At 43.9% G+C, this 21,270-nt stretch overlaps 1 protein-coding gene across 1 annotated transcript in view; it reads right to left on the reverse strand.

Moving 5' to 3' along the window:
- LOC147434002 (protein STRICTOSIDINE SYNTHASE-LIKE 3-like) overlaps window positions 1-14,819 on the reverse strand; it is a 45,473-nt gene extending 30,654 nt beyond the window's left edge. Inside the window, exon 1 of the mRNA XM_086490637.1 lies at window positions 14,303-14,819. Within this exon, the coding sequence (XP_086346763.1) occupies window positions 14,303-14,637 (335 nt within the window). The 5' untranslated portion in view covers window positions 14,638-14,819. The remainder of the gene's footprint in view (window positions 1-14,302) is intronic.
- Between the last annotated feature and the right edge of the window lie 6,451 nt (window positions 14,820-21,270).

Genomic DNA, 21,270 nt, shown 5'->3' on the forward strand with positions numbered 1-21,270 from the left:
ATTAGTGCAAAATCACAAAGCACTAATACCAATGTTGGGTATAGCGGAATTGGAATGGTGAAGATCTAGGTTTTACACTTCCACCAATCTTTTATTTCTTTCCTTACGTTAGTGATTGCTTATAGCTTGAATGATGGTTCCTTTTCCTTTCCCTAGAAGAGAGGAAATAAGAGAGAGCGATAAAGATGTGTAGAGAGAGAGAGAGAAAGAGAGAGGGGGGGGGAGAATGACACCCGATGGGGTCCCAACCAACCTTCTCAAGGGCCCGCCTACACCGTTGCCAATGTGGTACTTGCTTTTGATTGCGTAAATGGAATGTACACACATGCAATACCTCAATGCAGACTGTGCTGACTTGAATGGGGAATGTCACCACGGCAACTCTTCTAGATGAAGCATCTCTGCGGCTGATTTGATGCACCATTGGATCCGTCTCGATGTGGGATTGCGAATGGCCACCAAGGGGTAGATCTCTGGCTGAATTGCGCTCCTGATGTGAGAGGAATGAAGGGCTGAAAACGCAGATCTCGATGATGCTGATGATGGACAGCAATGAGGGCACTCGATGCTGGTGAGGGAATAGCCAAGGAGAGGCTCAATGGGCTGCCGAAGTATCGGACTGCAACGGAGAAAAACGGCAAGATCAGATCCAAGCCCTTTCCGGTGAGGGTACAGGGCTGAAATCTGAAAACGCTCGCTGATCTACTAAAATCTGCAAGCGGTAGGCTGATCTACATTGTAGAGCAATGTCTTCCACAGAGGCAAAGTAGTGTTGTTTGTAGTGCTACATGTGAGTCAGTGTGGATTCGAAGGCTACTTTTCGAGATGGGCTTTCCTCAGCAAACAACCATTATGTACTCGGACAACCAGAGTTGTATTGCCATTGCGAGGAGCTCGGTGTTTCACGCCCGGAACAAGCATATAGAGATTCAGTACTATTTTATTCGTGAGAAGACCAACCCGGTGTTTCACGCCCAGACCAAGCATATAAAGATTCAATACTATTTTGCTCGTGAGAAGACCAAGGATGGCTCTATCCGACTAGAGTATATCTCAACTTCGGATAACCCTCCTAACATCTTCACCAAACCTCTTCCACAAGCGACATTATGCTCTCATGCCAGCTCCCTTAGACTGCTTTCACATCCAGGAGCTGAGAGGAAGGCTTGGGAGCGGAATCCCCCTCTAAAGGTAAGGTCCCATTGAAGACAACATCACGACTGAGAATAATCTCCTTCTTCTCTGGATCATAAAGTCAATATCCCACTGAAAGAGAGTTGTAGCCAACCAAAAACACTCTTCGGGTCTTGGGGTCAAACTTCCACCTCTGGTCCTTTGATACATCACCCCCAAAAATCCGAAAATGGGAGACGTCGGGCTTCTTACCAAAGTAGGCTTCTTTGGAACTAAAGAGGTTGGAGATCGGTTTATGGTGTGGACAGCTGTCACAACTGCCTCAGCCCATAAGGACTTAGGTAAATCTCGATGCTCAAGCATGGTCCGTGCCATCTCTACCATTGTCCTATTCTTCCGCTCCACAACTCCATTCTCTGAAGGTGTATTAGTCTTCGCAAGCTCTCGCTTGATACCATGGTCCATACAAAACTGAATGAAAGCATTGGAAGTAAACTCCCCACCTTTGTCCGATCGAATGGTCTTCAAAACATGATTGCTTTCTTCTCCACAAGAGTGCACCAATTCTTGAAGAGGCCAAATGCCTTGTGCTTATGCTGTAGAAAATATGCCCAAGTAAAGCAGCTAAAGTCATCCACCAATAACATAAAGTAAAGAGCCTTGCCAACGGAAGGGGTCTACATAGGTCCACAAAGGCCAGTGTGAACCAACTCCAATACGGCAGTGGCTCAGCGTGTAGAAAGCCGCGGGATGGATTCACGATGTTGTCTCCCACGAATGCAAGTAATGCATTTTCCATGCTTACTCCCAACATCCGGTAAGCCTTGAAGCATGTGCTCACGAAAAGCAAGTTGAAGGGCATCATTGTTCAAAGGGCCAAACCTGTAATGCCATAAATCACCCGTGGGTATCCGAATCGATAAAGAAAGAGCATGGAGCCGATAGCAGCCGTTCTCTACCGAGCCCCCTCTGACTTCTATACCGGTGTGTCGATCCCGTATAGATATCGAGTCCTCTGAGAAGATCACCTCCATGCCAAGTTTGCACACCTCGTGGACGGACATAAGATGAAATCCTAGCTTTGGAGCATATAGTACCTTGGAGGTATCCATAACCCCTCTGCTGTCGGGAATGAGCTCCAGGGAACCCTCGCTGTTAATGGGAATTTCAGATTTGTTGCCGATGAAGATGGTACCACAGTGTCGTCACCTGTTGGACAATATATCCTTCGAGGGTGTCATGTGTTGTGAGGCACCATGTCAAGAATCCAATCACGACTATCTCCACTCGCATGTCACCATGGCCTCCGATGTTCTCGGAGAGTCCGTCGGAGAGAGAATCTCCAAATGAACAAAGGCCGGTGGCTGTAGTACTGCCGCCAAGGAAGTCGAAGCCTCTCCAACTTGCTTTGAACACTTGCTCCAATAATGTCCTTTCTCACCACGATTGTTGCAATGCCGCTCCGCCTTCAAGGCGTCATGCTCGGCATCACTCTTCTTGTCTTTGGTGTTGGTGCTTTTCTTCTTATCCTTCTGCTTCTTGTTGTTGTTGGAAGAACCGGTTAAGGCTTCGGAGCCTCTGACTTCTTCCCTGTTTTGAACCGCTCCTCTTGGTTCAAAACCATTGGAACTAGCTCGTCCCAAGTGATAGTATTCAGTCGTCCACTCATAATGAAGGAAGAGTAGAAGTTGGTGTACTAGGGAGGCAATTGGGCCAAAAGCTGAATGGCCATGTCCTCCAAATTGATAAGCTTTCCCGTATGAAGTATCTCCTCTTGAAGCTCATGCATCTTGTTAATGTAATCCTGCATGCAAGTGTGCTTCACATCAAGGTTCTCAACTGCACCTCGAGGGCTATCCGCTTCATTGGAGAAACTAGATCATAAAGAGAAGAAAGCCGATCCCACATCAACCTTGCATCTTGCATTAGCCGTATGTGGCCAATCACCGCTGGTGTACTATTGAGGATAATGAAGGATCGGATCCGCGTATTGACACGCTCTCGTAACTTCGCTCCCTTTGGGTCCTTTGGCTTTTGAAAGTTGCTCGAGAAAAATTGTCCAAGCTCGTAAGAGTCAAAGACCGCCATCATGGTTGCTTTCCAAATGGCATAGTTCTCTCCATTCAATTGCCAATCCAAGGGAAAGGTAGGGAGTGTAGGTATCTTGATTGGTTGATCACCTACGCCGGAAGAGAACTGGGACCAATCTCCTTATTCTTCATTGACGGTGTTGCCACCACCGCCGATCCCATCCTCATGGTGTCCTTCGTCACCATGGGCTGAATATGTCTTAGAATCATCACTCCTCTCCATAATGTTGGAAAATTTGGCCATGTGATGCGACTAGGTCGAAGTAGAAGATTAAAAAATCTGCAAATTCGTACACTACAGCCGAAATCAGCCCCAAAAGAGTGAAAAACACAAAAAAAAATAGCTACCGCCTCTTTCCCTCGTGAAAAATCAGCAGCACAAACTCACACAAATCACCGATCCGATTCAAGAGCACGCCGTGGCTCTGATACCATGTCAAAGGTGCAACGGAAAGAAGGTGAATCGGATGAGAGACTTGTCTGCAACCACGATCAAGATACCTCTCTCTGACGAGCAGTCAATAGATCTCGTATCTATCGCGATGGATCTCCTCGCCGTCAAGGCACAAGCTCGTACGGCCCACTGAACGGGCACAGGATCTCACCGAGGGTGTAGCACCACCACAAAGATGTGTAGACCGCTTGGGAGAGGAAGCGTTAGAGGCTAGAAGAGAGATCGAAATGCAGAAATGCTGGAGTGTGGAGATCGATGTGCCTGCAAGAAAACGCTAGAGAGAGGATGAGCAACAAACTAGAAACGCTAGAGAGAGAAAACCCTAGGGAGACAGTGTGAGCCCAAAAACGCTGGTAATCTGCATAACAACATGCCATAAGTACCGGGGGGGAGGGCCGGGGCTGCCTACATAGGACAAACCCAAGTTTGCCCTACTCAGCTTGGAAAACCCCACGACCCCATAAATGGGTGAAATAGCTAATAAATATGTAAACTCGCTAAATAGGTGGAAAATTGGCTTTGGAAGTCGATGAAACACGGCATGTGGACCATAGTAACAGGGAATGGCTAACAGGGAATGGCCAAGCGTTTTAACAATGTGGACCATAGTAACAGGGAATGGCTAACAGCGTTTTTGCATCTGCATCATCACCCAGCGTTTTGCAGATTCACCGCGACGGAACATCAAGAAACCTTAGTGTTTTCAGTTTTCAGCCCTTAGACATCGCAGATCAAGTCCTGAACCTCGCAGATCTCACCTTCCCGCAGTAGTTCCTCGCCGCACGGTCAGTTTCCACAAGGTTTACAGTTTCAGCCCGGAAAACGCACATTTCAGCATCTGCGTTTTCAGCGCGTCGTCGTCGCATTGTCATCATCGACATCGTCACCGACATAGAGTCAGAATTCAGCAGATACAAGATTTGCAGATTTCAGCCCTTAGCATTTTCAGATTTCAGCCCGTCTCGTCGTCGTCCTCATCGTCGTCGACATCGTCGACAAGTCCAAGCATTGTAGAGATTTGTGCAATCATAAGTAGACCACTCTCGCCATAGAGAGTGGGGCCTTTGGAGGAGGGTTTTACAACGTCTTTGGTGTCGTACTCTCTTCTCTATCTCTCAGTCTCATGCCCCTTCATTCACAGTGTCCATTCACTTTGTTTGTGTCCATTGCACACTCTCATTAAGAACGAAAGGCTCTCCCTTCCATAAGAACAAAAGGAACCTTGAGCACAGTTCGGAGCACTCATCTTGAGCAAAGTTCAAACATTCACTCCGCTGCACCTAACAGTCAAATCCACTAGCGTTTTTAGATTTCAGCCCTTAGCCTCTCCGTACCGTCAAGTTTAAGCCTCCATTGCATGTGCCATGATCCCATCAGCATCTCAACATCTAGAACCATAGTATCATCATTTGTGCAATCTAAAGCAATTACCACTCTAGCAATAGAGTGGGGGGCCCTTGGAAGGGGGTTTGGAACTTTGGGACCCCATCTCGTGTTATTCTCTCTCTTATTCACTCACAGTACTCATTCTCTTCTCTCTCTGTCTATTGCACATCTCTCTTATCAAGTAAAAGAACCTTGTACGGAACTCTTGATATTTCGGCGTAGTAAAATTAGCCATCACACCCAGACCGCACTGATCTTCCACCGGTGTCTTGATGCACTAAAATTACATAGCCAGGCAATCTCATCCATTTAGGAATATTCAGTAGTTGGCACATCACAATGCAACACAAATGCTCACATATGCATGTTACAAGACATAGAAACATAAAGATGCCGATGAACACTCCTCCCGCATAACCTAACAAGGTCCGGGCCAAGAAATATTCAACAACTCCCTCATCACTCCTCCCGCATAACCTAAAAAGGTCCGGGCCGGGAGATATAGAGGCCTTTTACAACCAAACGCCCCCCAGACCGCAGCCTGCGTCGTTTGGAGGTGCTGAGAGTAACCACTGCTCAGACTTCTTAATATTCCTCCCACATAACCATCCGGGTTCGGGCCGGGAGTAACAACAATAATGTTTTTCAAGCATATAATCAAGCACTCCCCAGACATCCCGTCTGCGTCGTTCGGAGGTTCAAACAATACCAAAACAACATTTTTCGCTACTCCACCCGGGAGTAAAATCACCAATTATTGAAACCACTATTAAAACCAGAGTCAAACATTTCAAATCGGCACCAAAACAGGCTCAAAACAGATACCATTCATTTCAAACAAATTCCAAGCAGGCTCACCAAACAAGTCCTCAAACAGACTTCAAACTTAAAAAGCAATCTCGACATTACCCGAGCTCAAAAAGTCGACTGACTTTTCATCATGAAACCTGCACCAAAAATTAGGGTTAGATTTCTTCCATAAGGTCGTAGCCGAGCATAACATGGTCCATCAGCTCTTGGACAGACATTGTTCCTCTGGCAGCGATGGTAGTCCCAAAACATAGCAATCACATCGGACCTCCAAGGTTATCAACAAAAGACACCTGCTGAGAGATGTCTAGAAATTTCAAGTTGTAATCTGCTAGGGTTTCCATGGCAAGCATTTCAGGATACCCCACTCTGCCAGAAGTTGCACTCCGAAGGAAGATGTTAGAAACCATATAACTTCGCGCAAAAAATTTCTTGAAAGCTTGACAAGTACTTGGAGTGTGTTGCTTGGTAGCTATAGACATCAACATCTACATGGCACTACTTTTGAGAAAAACAGTGACTCGAAACAAATCTTGGATCCTTCTCTTGCAAGTAATCTTTTTGGCTTATGCCTTGTTAGACATGAGCGGTGAAGACGGGAGTGCGCCCCATGCGCGATGAAGTAAGGGTGGCACTGGCTAATACGTCCGGGGTCGGAGCACAAAGTTAAAATTTCCAATGAACTTTGGAAGTGCGATCTTGCTCTGTCTACTCTTTTGTAGGACCGGTATGCTTTCAGAAAAGCACAAGCCTGATGCTCTAAAACCACTGTCACAAGACGAGCACCACTTGCCAATAGAAAAGAGCAGACTAACAGACTCTTAGCACTTCAATAACAATTGAAATGAAAGAGAGAGAGAGAGAGAGCACGCAACACGGAGTGGCGGAATTCCACCCCAGAGAGTATTGGCCCCAAACCTTGGCGCCCCTTTCGGTATTTCTATATATCAACAAAGTACAAGCCGGTACTCCAGACTCTGCACCTTCTCCAGGAAGCATGCCACAGAATGAGCCCTAACCTCATATTTAAAGGCCCTAGGCCCTTGGCTTGAAAAGCAATTACGGTGAAAAGCTTCAAACTCAAAAGCAACTGGTTCAAAAAACAATGCCCAAAAGCTGCCAGCGTAATTTACGGAAATCCGTACAGCCTGCCACGTCAACATGTCAGCGCAAAACGCGGAAATCTGTACGGCTTGCCACGTCAACACTGTCAACGTAATTTCCGGAGCGTCCGTACTATTGCCACGTCATCAATTGCGTGTGTGTGTGTGGTTGGCATTGCCCTCGCATTACTCGCCTCCCAATCTACGCATGATTGAATAGACAAGTCGAGTCCACCTCTTGTTGCTGGACCTCATATGGCTTATCTCCACTCCATTGACGATGTCCCACAAACCTTTGCATAGGAACCATAGATGCATTGTTACACACCTGGACACTCCAAGCGAGAAATCAATAACAACACAAGAACAAAAATTGCAAAATCACTGAACAAGAATAGAGAGAGAGAGAGAGAGAGAGAGAGAGAGAGAAAAGGAGAGTCAACATGACACTGCCGATTTTGAGCCAAGACACATTGGCCCCAAAGATTGGCGCCCCTTTCGGTGTTTCTTTATTATTGCTCTTCGCAAAGTACAACTCTCGAGGGTCCAACTCTCTCCAAGACTTTGCGTATAGCTGCTCCACGGAAGAGTGGCCCTCTGGACTCTTTTAAACTTACAAGGGATGCCCAAAAGCATCAGATCTAAAAGCACGAACACCCAAAAGCTTTGCTCTCAAAAGCCTTGCGCAAAATCTGCAAAAATCAGCAGCGCAAATCGCGAAAATCCGTACAATAGTGCCCTCAGCCAGAGATCAAGCTTTTGACATTTTTAGGTTAGGCTCCACCGCCGGTGCTCCATAACTTCTTCAAGTCAGTAGGGGTTAGGTTTTAATTCCTAACCCTCTTTAGGCCTCTCGGCTACATCTTCGGGGTTCAAACTTCTTCAATTCTTCTAGTTTTACTTTCTCTTTGTCCTCTCGGCCATTTTCCTTTCAGTTGGGCACGCCATGTCATCACTTTGTGACATTCCCCCTTCTTGAAAGAATCATAATCGCCCTCGATTACACCTGCAAAACAGCCAAAGGACAAAAACTTTGTTCAGTAGGCAATGACTATGTACTCACGCACTAGGCTCCACCAATCCAAGACTTCTACAAAGACATTAGCCAGTGATCATTCACATTTCTATCGAGGGTCTCAGATACAAATCATGATCATTGTAACCATTTAGCAATCACATCCAGACCGCGCTGATCTTTTCACGGATGTCTTGATCTACTAAATCTTGTCACTATCAAAGATTCACATCCTTTCTTTTCACATTTCAATCAAGTAAACCATGACCATGACCATCCCCACAAGATAGTGCATCCACATAGCATGCAGTTCATAAAATCACACACTTCGTTCACACTCAAACACCGTGTTTCAATCATTCAATCTAGCCATCTCATCCCATCTAGAACTCTTGATGCACATATTTTCAGTCATTCTGCAAAATACTGGCAGCCTGTCAGTATCCGTAAAATCTCGAAGAAAAATTAGTGACTTTATTCAATCTAAGCAATATGTGACAAAGAAGTGAAGTGGTTCCCCTCTTGTGCAATCCGCACCTCACCAGATTCAACCTATCGATCGGTAACTTTTGGCATAGACACTGCTAATATTCCAAAAGCTTCAAGGTACAACTCTCTTTGAAGAGAATTTGCGATGTTCTCCTCCTTCATCCACTTTGCATCGAGGGCCAAAAAGTACCCGTGACCAAATTATCCAGTAGACCTGGCTTACTTTTCTTGTTCCGCGTGACCTGTTGGTAGCCCCATTGGCCTTCCCTATCCACACGCACCTCAATCGTCGAAATTCTCTCATGAACCATCAGTAAATTTCCTTGCTCCGTCGGAACCTTGAGATGCACTATCATCTCATTCCCTTACTTCTCCGGAATCCTTTGATGAACTTTCATCCAATTCTCTTGGTTCTTTCTCTTCAGTTAAAGACTCTTGCCCTGTTGACGTGGACGCTGGCTTGTCCATAGGATAAGTCAATGAGCCAGCATGCATACCAAAACCTTGCTTGACATGTCCCATAAGTCTATGAATAGAGTTTGTCTACTGTAAAAAATACCGTCAAATCTCTTTTTGAAAACCACAGCAAAACCACTCAATCTGGTCCTTCAAAGTGACCCTCCGAAATGAGAACACTAGCAAATAGGGATCCCAAAACCTCTAGCAATAGTCATCCAAAGTGTCTTTCTTATTCATTCTCAGATGATACCGAGCCGTGATGGCATCTTCTTCATATTCTTCCATTATCCAAGAAGATGTGAGAATCCTCTTGAATTTTATCATCTTCTTAAGTGCTTCTTTGTACACAAACAGAGTAGACCACCATGTCTATGCATTTTCTTTCAAGTAAGATACTGCCCTTCGCATCTTGAAGCATTAGAAACGACCTCCCGAGAAGGCGACGTCAAACTGAGGTATGAATTCAAGGGCTCCATGGGTGTCCTAATAGCCTCAAAACGTGTCAAACTTGACTGCTTGACCCCATCCTTGAATTCCTTGTTCTTCTTATCCAGTTCATTACGTGAACTGTTAGAAGAGGATGAAGTCTCCTCCTCTTGTCAAAGTCGACGATGCGGAAGCGTAGAGACCAAGGGGGGGAGTGAGCACGAGAGAGAAAGAGAGAACGAGAGTCTCCTGAACCAATCCACCTTGGCAATAGATAATTGAATGTGTATACAATGAGGCAAGGGGTTGCTTATATGGCAATCCTAATAAATTGCCCCAAGACTTTGACAAATAAGTAAAATAAATACCTAAAAGCCAAACTAAATAATGGGATCACATTGGGCAGTTCACTTGAGATGCCTAAACTTTAAAACCCTCTCTGCAGCTCATAGTGGACATCAATAGTGAGACCAAGTCGATGAAGAAGCTACCATGGACACCCCAACACCGGCTGGGATGCTGGATACACCTCGGTGTTGTTCTCTTTAACTTTAAACTTGAAAGTAATGCCATCTTCAGCATCGGTTTCTTTTGTAGAGACTTTGAACTGTAGACCATACTACATCCAATAATCCCCATTCGTGAACTGTGAACACATCACGTTCAAAATATAAAACTCCAAGATAATGAACTGTTGGAACACATCTTGTCCATAATCTGACCAACAACAATGAATTGGCGTGTTCATCCATAGTGTTTTAGACGTCTGATTGGTTCCCTGCCAGATGCATGTGCATTGAACTCTGACCTACGGGTCCAAACACCAATAACTTGAACTCCAACACAAGGGTCCAAATTAATTATAGGGAGCATGGCTTGCCCCTCTCTGCCACTCACAAGCCTCTCTCTGGTTGAAGCTAGTGGTGACACCTGTCATTTGACTAAAATCTGACGTCGAGGCCACTGTGGCCACGGCCACAAGCCATGCTGATCTCCTCTGTCAAATCTTTATTACCGTAATCTTTGTCCAGCTTGCCTTTATCTTTGTCTTCCTGTGAGTTCCTGCTTTTGCCTTTGGCTTCAAACTCTCGAGCCAAACAAAGCGCCAAGTCACATTTATAACAACTCTCGTCGTACCGCGTGGGTACCAAGGTAGCTAACTGAGAACTGGTACTGCCATCCTTATCCAACTGATCATTGCGGCTGTCCTCTAGCGAACTCCTCCATTTGCTTTTACTTCACGAACTCGAGCCAAAACAATTTGTCAGGTTCCTTGAGGACTGTGTCATTGCATAGGCCGCTAAATGGATGGTTGATGATCCGTTATCCATAGCCACTTGTTGCTTTTGGTTGTTGTCGTCACGGTTGCTCGAGCAAGGGGAGGTCATTTTGAAGTTGCAAGATCTGGTAATCGGGTACCTTCTCGCACTCCAAAAAATATCCGTACAAACCAAGCCAAAAAAGATCCAAGCCGCTTCAACTCCACCGCAAAGGGAACTCCACACGCAATGGGCTCCGCACAATCTGCTATCCATCTCTAAAATCCGAAACTCTGTCACCGATAGCCACTTTCACGTTTGCCTTGTGGTAGGCCTCGAACAAATCCAAAGCTCCACAATAAATTGTGCATAGCAAGGGCTAAGAGTTCCATCCAGGCCGATATCAATTCGCTCCACGGCTTATGCCAAACTGCTCCACACCCTCACCTATCCTTCTTTGGAACTCGAAACCGCTCGAAAGTCCCACCAATTGGCCACTCAAAGCTTGGCACTCCCCGTACAATTCGATCTCCAAGCCTCTTCCAAGCTGCTCCTAAGGCTCGGCACGACCCCTCTCTAGGCTCCAATCTCCTCGCTCCAATCGTCCAAGAGAGCAATCGTCTCAACTGTCTCTACTGCTCGAAAGCCCCGAGAGACTCCTACGGGATAGCGTTTTGAAACGCTGCCACATCAAGGAGAACGGGGGTGGTCAATGAGTGGAGGGAGGGGAGGTTAGGCCGCCAATCGACGTTTCAAAACACAGATAGGAGGGGGTCAGGGCGCCGTTGCCTTTGAGTTGCCTAGCTGCTGTCAATACAGCGTTTCGAAATGCAGATGGGAGGGGCAGGGGCGTCGATGACAGGGCGAGTCTCAAAACGCAAGCTCAAGGGGGCGGGTCTTCTTCCGATAAGGGATGCTGGGGACAACGTTTTAAAACGCTGCCACGGGAGTAGGGGGGGGACTTCGACGCTGTGGCTGGGGCACTTGCAAACAAACAGCGTTTTAGAACGCTTTCTCCAATGCTTCACAGCCAGCAACAGGAGAGAGAACAGGGGGTTGCCTAGCGTTTTAAAACGCTCACGGCAGCGTGTGGGAGGGATTGGACACCGACGACGAAGTTCTTCTCTCTTCATAGGACAGCTCATTCACGCCAAGGCCTTCAAGCACGAGCTACAGCAAGCTCTAATACCATGTCAAAGACGACGATGCGGAAGCATAGAGACCAAGGGGAGTGAGCACGAGAGAGAGAGAGAGAGAGAGAGAGAGAGAGAGAGAGAGAGAGAGAAAACGAGTCTCCTGAACCAATCAACCTTGGCAATAGATAACTGAATGTGTATACAATGGAGGCAACGGGTTGCTTATATAGCAATCCCAGTAAATTGCCCTACCCAAGACTTTGACAAATAAGTACCTCGGTCGGTGCTCCATAGTTTCTTTAAGTCAAATAGGGGTTAGGTTTTTAATTCCTAACCCCCTTTAGGCCTCTTGGTCACGTATTCAGAGTTCAAAACTTCTTCAGTTCTTCTGGTTCCAGTTTCTCTTTGTTCTCTCAACCATTTTCCTTTTAGTTGAGCACACCACCTCATCACTTTGTGACACGCATGATCAATTTGCGCTGAGCATAGTTATCTCCGGTGAGTTTGTTGCTAGTGTTTGAACACGAGGGAGCCATATCGAGGTTTTAGTCTTCGACCCCTGCAAGATCCCTTGTCTTGACTTCTTCTCGCGGAAGCTCCTCGCAAGTCTCACCCAATCAGCATGCATAGTGTTCAGAAAAGGCAAGCTCCAATCCCCTTATTCTCTTCTCCTTCACACGCTCACTACGCCGCCTACTTTGATACCATGTCAAAGTCGATAATGCAGAAGTGTAGAGATAGAGAGAGAGTGCACTAGAGAGAGAAAGAGATTGATCGAACCAACCAACCAATCGGCAATGATTAGACTAATTGTTACAATGGGAGCAAAGAGCTTCTTATATACGCTCCTGGGGGACTTAAATACCTCACACATGAATTGCCCGACCCAAACTTGTGTCAAATGAGTAAAATAAATACCCAAACTGACAAAATAAATAAATAGGATCGCATTGGGTGACTTGAGATGCATAATTTTAACACAAACATGTTTGCCGAACTGCTCACAAAAACTCCACATCCAATAAATGAAGGGAATGTTAAATCACCTGCAAAAATAGGGCGCCCACTCATAAGGGCCCTTTGATGCTAATCTGGACAAAACATTAGTAAAATTCTCCACGATGCCTAGATTCCAAAAAAGCCTCACAAGGCCGGGTATAGCCACAAAGAACCTCTCACTCACTAAATAATATAAGCGGTCTCACCATCACTCTGAATCCAACTTTTTCAAACAATTCGTTTGAATGTATCCTTGTTCACCACACTTACAGCATATCAACTCCTTCTCGGATCTTCGACCAAATCAAGAGTTATCCTCTTCCGATGCCTTTTGCTTCTACTTTGCTTATCTGGATGACTATTTATTCAGAGCCTCAAAGCCACCTCTAAATCTAGATAACTAGTCCTCCTTATCCAACACCATGAGAACAATGTGACATAAAAACACGTTTCGGCCCTCTGAAACCTTGAAACAGCCAAAACGTTTCGGGCAAAACGGGCGAAACGAGTCAGCTTTTTTTTTTGCCCCCTTTTGACCAATTGACCTTAAACCACCCATTTGGGGATTTTTAAAGCCAGGCCGCTTCACAAAATCGATACCTTGTTTACTCATGACTCAAGTCTCACATCTAGATTTTGGTATTTCACATGTTTTGATAGGTAAATTTATATGTATATTCAATGTATAATTATAGGTACATACATGTAAAACGAAACATGTATTTCACTTTCTTTGAGCCCTGAAACGAAACATTTCAGAAACCTCGAAACCCCAAAACGCACGAAACCCCGAAATGTTTCATGTCACACTGCACGGGAATAAGCTCCTCCCATGTCAAATCAGTGGTCCTTCCTAAAGTAATCAAGGTTTAAAAGAAAGCACACACTCGGAAGAGAGAAGTGTCATCAAGATGATAGCTATATCCTCCGAGGAAATCAAATTCCCAACCCTATCATCGACTTTATCCAAGTGGTTCAAGATCTTCCAACCATTGGTCATACTCCATATGTGTCCAAATGCTTGCCGAGTACAAACGAGAAAGATTAAAGATGAAATTCAAGCATTTTGAGATCCATGAATGTTGGTTTTGCTCAAGCTTCTCCAACTCCTTGAGAGAGATAAAGTAAGGTCCGTAGGACCATTTGGCCAGCCAATCTCGCCACCATCAAAATAAGACCTCCATAGGTGGCATCAAGCTTTTGATTATGCGGCCGCACCCGAAACTCCCTACCGAGTAAATCAGCGCACTTACAAAGAAGGCATGGTGTTGCTTGTCATTTTAAAAAGCTAGGCTTGTTATCCCTTTTAAGATATCCAAACGAAAAATATATGTGTATGTACATGAATGCATAAAAGTGTATATATATATTACACACGCGTAAAAATATTTTTTTTATTTTATACAGAGATAGATAATTACAAGGGGTATGGACACACGTCGCTTATGTGTATATGTGAGGATGAGTGTGCATGTGTGTGTGTGTGTGTGTGCGCGCGCGCGCGCGCATGCTGAAGAGTTTGTAACTTTAAAGAAAACTTACCCATTTGGATAAAGCGTGGCAAAGGGAGTCCATCCACTGCCATCCCATCGCATGATGCGACCGTCGGCAATCCCAGTATAAGGACCTCTACCTTTGGAGTCAAAAGCCAGGCTCTCAGGACCCATGACATCGTAGAGGAAGCGCACGCGCGAGGCCTGCTGCAGCTTGTTGTGATGGTCCCGGGGGAAAGGAAGGCTGCCGGGGCGAGGGATAGGTGGAGTAATCGCCTTAGCCTTAAAGCTTGGCAGCTCTGCAAGAGGACTCAGCTTGAAAGGGTCCGTTGTTATCAAAACTCCGAGGGCCGCTACGAGGATTACTAAAAGACGAAAAGCCATAGCTCAAGCTACCTCGCTTGCTCGCTCTCTCTCTCTTTCTCTCTCTCTCTCCCTCCCTTCTATGTATGTCTGCGCGCAACATCGTGAGTCGACTCTGAAAGACATGAGAAAATCGTTTCTCCCCTACTGAACGGAGGCATCGAATGTGTGGCTTCACCTTGCGAGAGTAGGCCGGGCTCCGTGCCCGGCCCCCCGGCTCGCTAAAGTAAAAAAAATGTGGCACACTAGGCCTCGTCTATAAATGCCAGGGCGTGGACAGGAATCTAGAAATGAAATGCTGAAATAGGATCTTCATTTTCTCTCTAAGGATTAGCTAAAGAAGCTTTGTATCTTGTGAACAATTGCAAAGCTTATGGTGAAGTACCATAGGAAACTAGTGCATCGACCAATGAAAGTAGCTCAACAAGAAATAAGAATGCACCTAGAAAAACAAAAACCGCACAATACGTAGCCAACGTAGAGCAAATCATGGAAGAAGTGGTAAGAAAAATGAATCATATTTTCAAACAATGAAGAATGTAGAGAAAATCGCGAAGGAAGTGGTAAGAATCATAAATCAAATTTTCAAACAAACGCAAAACATCAAACAAGCTCAGACGAAGAAATGTGACATATATGAGGGCGATCATCCTACCACTCAATGCTACACATAGCCAAGATGTACTTTGAAAACCAAAATGGTCTGCCATTGAACTAATGTGGACCAATCATGAAACCAATGAGTGTTATCACAATTGTAATTTGGTGAGAGAGCGATCTTATAATCCTCCACCTATTCACCAACCACCGCTACCAAGATATCCAATGGGCCAAAATAATGTTGTGGTGGGAATCGAGAGACCGCAATCAGTGCTAGGACAACAACCACCAGAGTTTTTGTTAGATACACTCAATCAACCGAATGTTAGGAAAATCAGCTCTAGTGCCTGTTTAAGCATACTATGAAGGGTCTAATGAAGCTTATATAACAACAAAGTCCATTTCATATGAATGGGCACCATGTTCTCCATGGCAAAACACTCAGTCAGTTGACCAACCATCGTATGTGCCTCAACCAACAAGGGATCATTATCTAGCGAACAAAAACAATGTGATGTTCATAGCCAACCCAGACATGGCATATTTACCCAGACAAGGACAAACCCCATAACTGCAACAACCATCACAACCCATGGGACCATGTTATGACTGGAATTGTCCACTCAAAGGAGAAACAACGAGAATCTTTGGTTTTGTTTAGATTGTGGCAAATCACGTCTTATTCCAAACTGCTTGAAACATCCGGATAAAGTAGGAAAGACACCGATGAATGTGATAGGCATTTTATCGAGTTCAAGTGGATCGGATTCAAAGCGAATTTCTCTTGCCAACATGGTAGCAAGAGCCCAAGCTCAAGAGGCCATGAACGAAAAGAGTGATGAAGAGAAGCTTGTTGAGGTGAACCCAATGGAATCGGATGTCAAGTCCATGATGACTCAATGCAAATCCTGGAAGGCCAAGAGGGAGAAGATGAAAACCACACAAGAGCATAAACAAGCAACCATGGTAGCACAAATAGTTGAAATAACATTAGGAAAAAGAGCCTTCTACTATAGTACCAAACAAAACCCCTACTATTACTTCAGGAGGTTCGATGTTGGTAGACAAAGTCTTGGAGACATTAGATGCTTTATTGCAAGCATACTAGGCTAGGCTGAAGACTAACCAAATACTAGAGCAAACATGGATGATATATCGAGAAACAGAGGTGGAAAATGTGTAAAAAACTGATAGAAATAGTACAAGCTTTGATAAAAACCGTCTTTTTGCCGTTTTCGCAAAATGAGAAAACGGAAAAAAGTTGAACCAAAACTACAATGGAAAGTGGAACCCATCACAAATTGTCCACGAGTTGGAAATCCAACTTGGAAATCCCGTGGTTGCAAACACCATGGATGGCAATAGGTCATATTTGATAGCACCTATCCAATATATCTAAGAGCCATGGTTGAACAAATTATCAAAAGCCATTAGAAATGCAAAGAAGAGAAGTGTAAACTACCAATCTACTCCAATCCTGGGGATAAACATGAAGCAAGAGCATCAAAATCTAAATATTTAGTCCCTTTATGGTGACATTGGATTTTCATCATCCAAGGGTAGCAAACCATGCACCTTGAGATCCTTACCCTCTTACATAAGAGAACATGAAGCCAAGCCAAAAGTTAGAGTTATGCCATCAAATGGAAAGTTATTCTTGAAATGATCAATTTTAAGAGTTTGTAGAAATTGATGTCTACTCCCATCCAATGTACCATAACGCTAGTCAAATTGCTAAAGATTAAACCATAGGTGTGGGCCACAGTGGAGAAGAACTTGGAAAAAATGGGCCTAAGTTTTCCCTTCAAAACCATGGAATCATAACCAAAGGAAACAAAATGTGCAAAACAAAAGAGCACCAACAAGTAAGTGTCTATAGATGAAGTGGAAGATTATTGTGAAGGAGAAGGGAACACCACCCTTCCAGTGGAATATAGAAATTTCAAAACATTGGCTATTCTTGATAGTGGAGCAAGTGAATCCATAGCTACAAAAGAATATTTGGGAAAATCAATCCCAAATAAAACCCACATGAAACTACAATTAGATGGCTATGTTGAAAGATCCATGGGAATGCTAAAGAAAATAACAGTCACATCCTGTGAAATTGAATACGAGCATGCATTCACAAAGAGAAAATTTTGAAAAGGACAACAATTTTGATATTATTTTGGGATTTCCATTTATACGACAGCTTAAAATGGTCCAAGATTGGGGTTTTGATCACCTCTATTTGAGGCATGACAACACGACTATGAGAGTGAACCTGAGTGATCATTCTTATAGAAATGCCACAAAGACACCACTTGAGGAACTTGATTGAGCTACAAAAAAATAAACCCAAATTTCTCGCATGGCTTCAAATGCAAAAATACTTTTGGATGTGCAGTGCATCTGAATGTATTGAGCTACTCAAGGAAGATTGTAAATTAGAGAGGCCAATGAGGGACGATGGATATATACCAGAACCCTTCCCCAAAAATATTGTTGAGCCCCTTGGAAGGACTCAAATGCTAGCCACATTAAATGTATGCATAAATGAGGTGACTCCTACCACGTTTTGTGAGGATGACGGGTACAATAATGTTCCCCTACAAATGGTTCAAGAGGACCTAAGTGACAACATAGAAAAATGTATGGGAAATAAAACATTATGCATGCGAGTGAGAGACAAAATTTCCATAAGAGATCTCCAAATCAACGGAAACCTTAGGATGATCCTTGTGAACATACACATTTGTACGAAGATGCAGATGATGAAAAGTGAAATGTGTTAGAGACTGAAAACATAATTGTGGGGAGAGAAAGAAAATTTTTATGAAATTCCTAACCCTAGAAACCCAAATGACAAGCATGATAAATAGCAAAATGAGATAATCAAGAGGAAAAATTGAAACAAAAATCCATGATGACACTAAATGCAAAACGCATTTACCAAATTCTTGTGGGGCCAATAGACTATGTAGAAGACAAACATCACTAAGAGATATGACAACTCCATATAGCAGGAAGGGGGAGAACACCGAACAAATAGGAAAATAAACCCAAACCCAACGAAATGAATTGGGTGTTGATGTGTATATGTTGTAAAAACTGCGCTTTTTATGAATTTTTGATGGTTCTCTTATTTTTGTATAACAATGACTTGGAAAGGCTATATTTCTACAATCTAAAGTCTATAAAGAATTCTAGTGAAGTCCATCATTTGAAGTCTCAAGAGTTCTAGTGATTAAGGAGTGAGATAATAATTTTAGCTAATTTTTTGCCCAATCATAATAATTTGGGCTTAATTTTCTAACCTTTTTTACTTAATAATAAATAACTATAAAAAATCAATAAAGATCAAAAAGTCAAAATCAAAATCTCAAAGCAAATGTAAATTTCACTAAGCAAGAACTTTGAGCATGTCTTATAAGGTTAAACTAACGGTGTGCAACCGTTGAAACCATCTCAACCACATGTAATGTGAATGGGATAGTGAAGTAATAGAGCAAAGAGCACAAATCGGCAGCCGGGTAAGTGGGATAGATATAGGAGAGGTTGTCTTTAGCTCATTTGTATTTGGTACTTGTGTGAGAGAGAGAGTTTTGTGACCACGAATTGCTTCACGTGTTTCTACACTGTACGGGCTATCTAGGCCACCATTGTTGGGGTAAAGGTAGTGTGCCTTACCCCAAGCTGACATAGTGTTCAGCCACCCACTTGTCATACCTTATTCTTATGCATATACAAGGATAAGGGGTTGCTCTACTACTATAAGGTTGGATCCACCCACACACCTCTCCTCTCTTCTCCTTCTTCATTGCACGCATACACGCATGCTTGTAGATCCCCCACTCCCTACAATTGGTATTAAAGATAAGGAAACTTTTTGACTTTGTCTCCCCCTCACATGTGAGCCGGTTGCAGTAGGAATCTATCATTCAATACCTTAACAAGCTAGAGAATGTTACCATATACATGTGGTAGTGATGTGTGTGAACACGCTAGGACCGTCGGGGCATTTTTTCCCACTTTAGGAGGTTTTTTCCCCCGTGAATTGTATATACGCCCATCACTCTAGGGCAACCTATCTTTCCATTGCACACTAAGTAATACACTCTTTGTTGTGTGCCTTAAGCTTCCTTCATCCTCTCCCAGTTGTGTGTGTTTTCCTGCAACCCTAATTCCAACAATTGGTATCAGAGCAGGTTGCGTCCTCCTGGGCTTCGTCGCCAATAGTTCCAGCACACACCTGCTCACTTTCTTTGATTTATGTGAGCTTTGTCGAGCGTTCGCAGTCTGCTCAGATTTCTGATTCGGGCTCATTTCGGCCTCCGTTTCCACTACAGCCAGGTCTGCGCATGCAATTTCATCATTTTGTGCAGAATTTTGGTCAGTGCCAAATACTGCATAATAGGTCCCATACAGTCTACTGCGGGTTGTGCTATATAGCATGTGCTAGTCTCACTCAGTTTCTCCTCATTTTGGGCAGTTTTCACATCAAGTGTATACATTTTCCATGGTTGACAACAACACAGATGTGTTCAAGATGTTTGTTGTTGAGGACAGATTGGATGGGGACAATTATCCTATGCGGGCTTATATGATGCAACATGTTCTTGTGTCAAAGGGCGTCTAGAATATTGTGCAGGGCAATGATGTACGTCCTGGTTCTGAGGATGTACGCGATGTTGAGGATGTTGCAGGTCTTGCTGCAAGGATTGTTTCTGTTAGAGTTGTTTTGCCTATGGTAGAACAAGCTCGTTGGGATGTAAAGGATGCGCAGGCTCATGCATTGATTGCATTGTCTGTGAAGCGCACTATTACTCCTCACATTCGTTCAACAAAATCTGCAAAACAGGCTTGGGATATTCTGGCAGGTCTTTATGCAAGCCGCAATGAGGCTAAAATTGCTTTGTTGTGTAAAGGCTGGAATCGGAGATTATGCATGAGGAAGATGATATGGACACTTTCCTTGCTGGTGTCAAGGATATCAAAGAGCAACTTATTTCTGTAGGTGAAGTCATTTCAGACAGTTCCCTTGTGCATACTGTTCTTGATGCCTTACCAGATTCTTACCAGACTTTCGCTAGTACTTGGAGACTTATGACCCAAGGAAATCCTGAAGTTGTCAAGTTTGATGCATTATGCACATTGTTGTTGCAAGAGTCACTTTCGAGAAAAAAACAGGACTAGGCAGCATGCAATTGAACAGGCTTTTATTGCTTCTCAAAGAAAGGGTGGTAACAGCAATGCAACCACTTCTTATGGTTCTGCTATAGATTCACATGTGTGGTATTTCGACAGTGGTGCTACAAAGCACATTACCTCACATTGTGAATTATTCACCTCTCTCGAGTCTGTCCCTCATGGGAATTCAGTCACTGGCCAACAATGCCTCTTATCCGGTTCAGGGAGTTGGAAAGATTGTGCTTACTGCTGCAAATGACAGTTCTTTCACACTTGTTGATGCACTTTATGTACCTGGGATCAAGAAGAATCTTTTATCTGTATATGCACTTGCTAGACTTGGACTTGTAGTCAAATTTGTGGATGATAGATGTACAGTTCATGATCATAGTTTTGATGATGAAATTGTTGCATCTGGCCTTTTGTGCCGTGGGCTGTATAAGCTCACTTTGTATGACAAGTGTGGACAAAAATTTGCAAATGCAGTTGCAGATTCAAAGGCTGTTTCAGATGCAAAACTGTGGTATGCATGTTTTGGGCATCTGAATTTTGCCAGTTTGCTGCGTTTGCAAAAATCTAATATGGTTGCTTCTTTGCCGCCTCTTGAAGCACTTATCAAACATGTTTGTGAAGGGTGTATTTTGTGTAAGATGCAGCATTCAAAGTTTCCAAAGGATGGTTCAGTTAGGGCCACATGCAGGTTGCAGCTTGTGCATAGTGATGTTTGTGGGCCCATGCAAACTCCGTCCTTGGGCAATTACCTTTACTTTGTGACTTTCATTGATGATTACTTTAGGCGTGCATGCGTATTTCCACTTAAAGCAAAGTCCAAAGTTTTTATGTGCTTCAAACAAATTCTAGCTATGGCTGAAAATGTTTCAA

The sequence above is a fragment of the Adiantum capillus-veneris genome, chromosome 19 (assembly GCF_014529385.1).
Source record: "Adiantum capillus-veneris isolate H3 chromosome 19, ASM1452938v2, whole genome shotgun sequence".
NCBI classification, from domain to species: Eukaryota; Viridiplantae; Streptophyta; class Polypodiopsida; order Polypodiales; family Pteridaceae; genus Adiantum; species Adiantum capillus-veneris.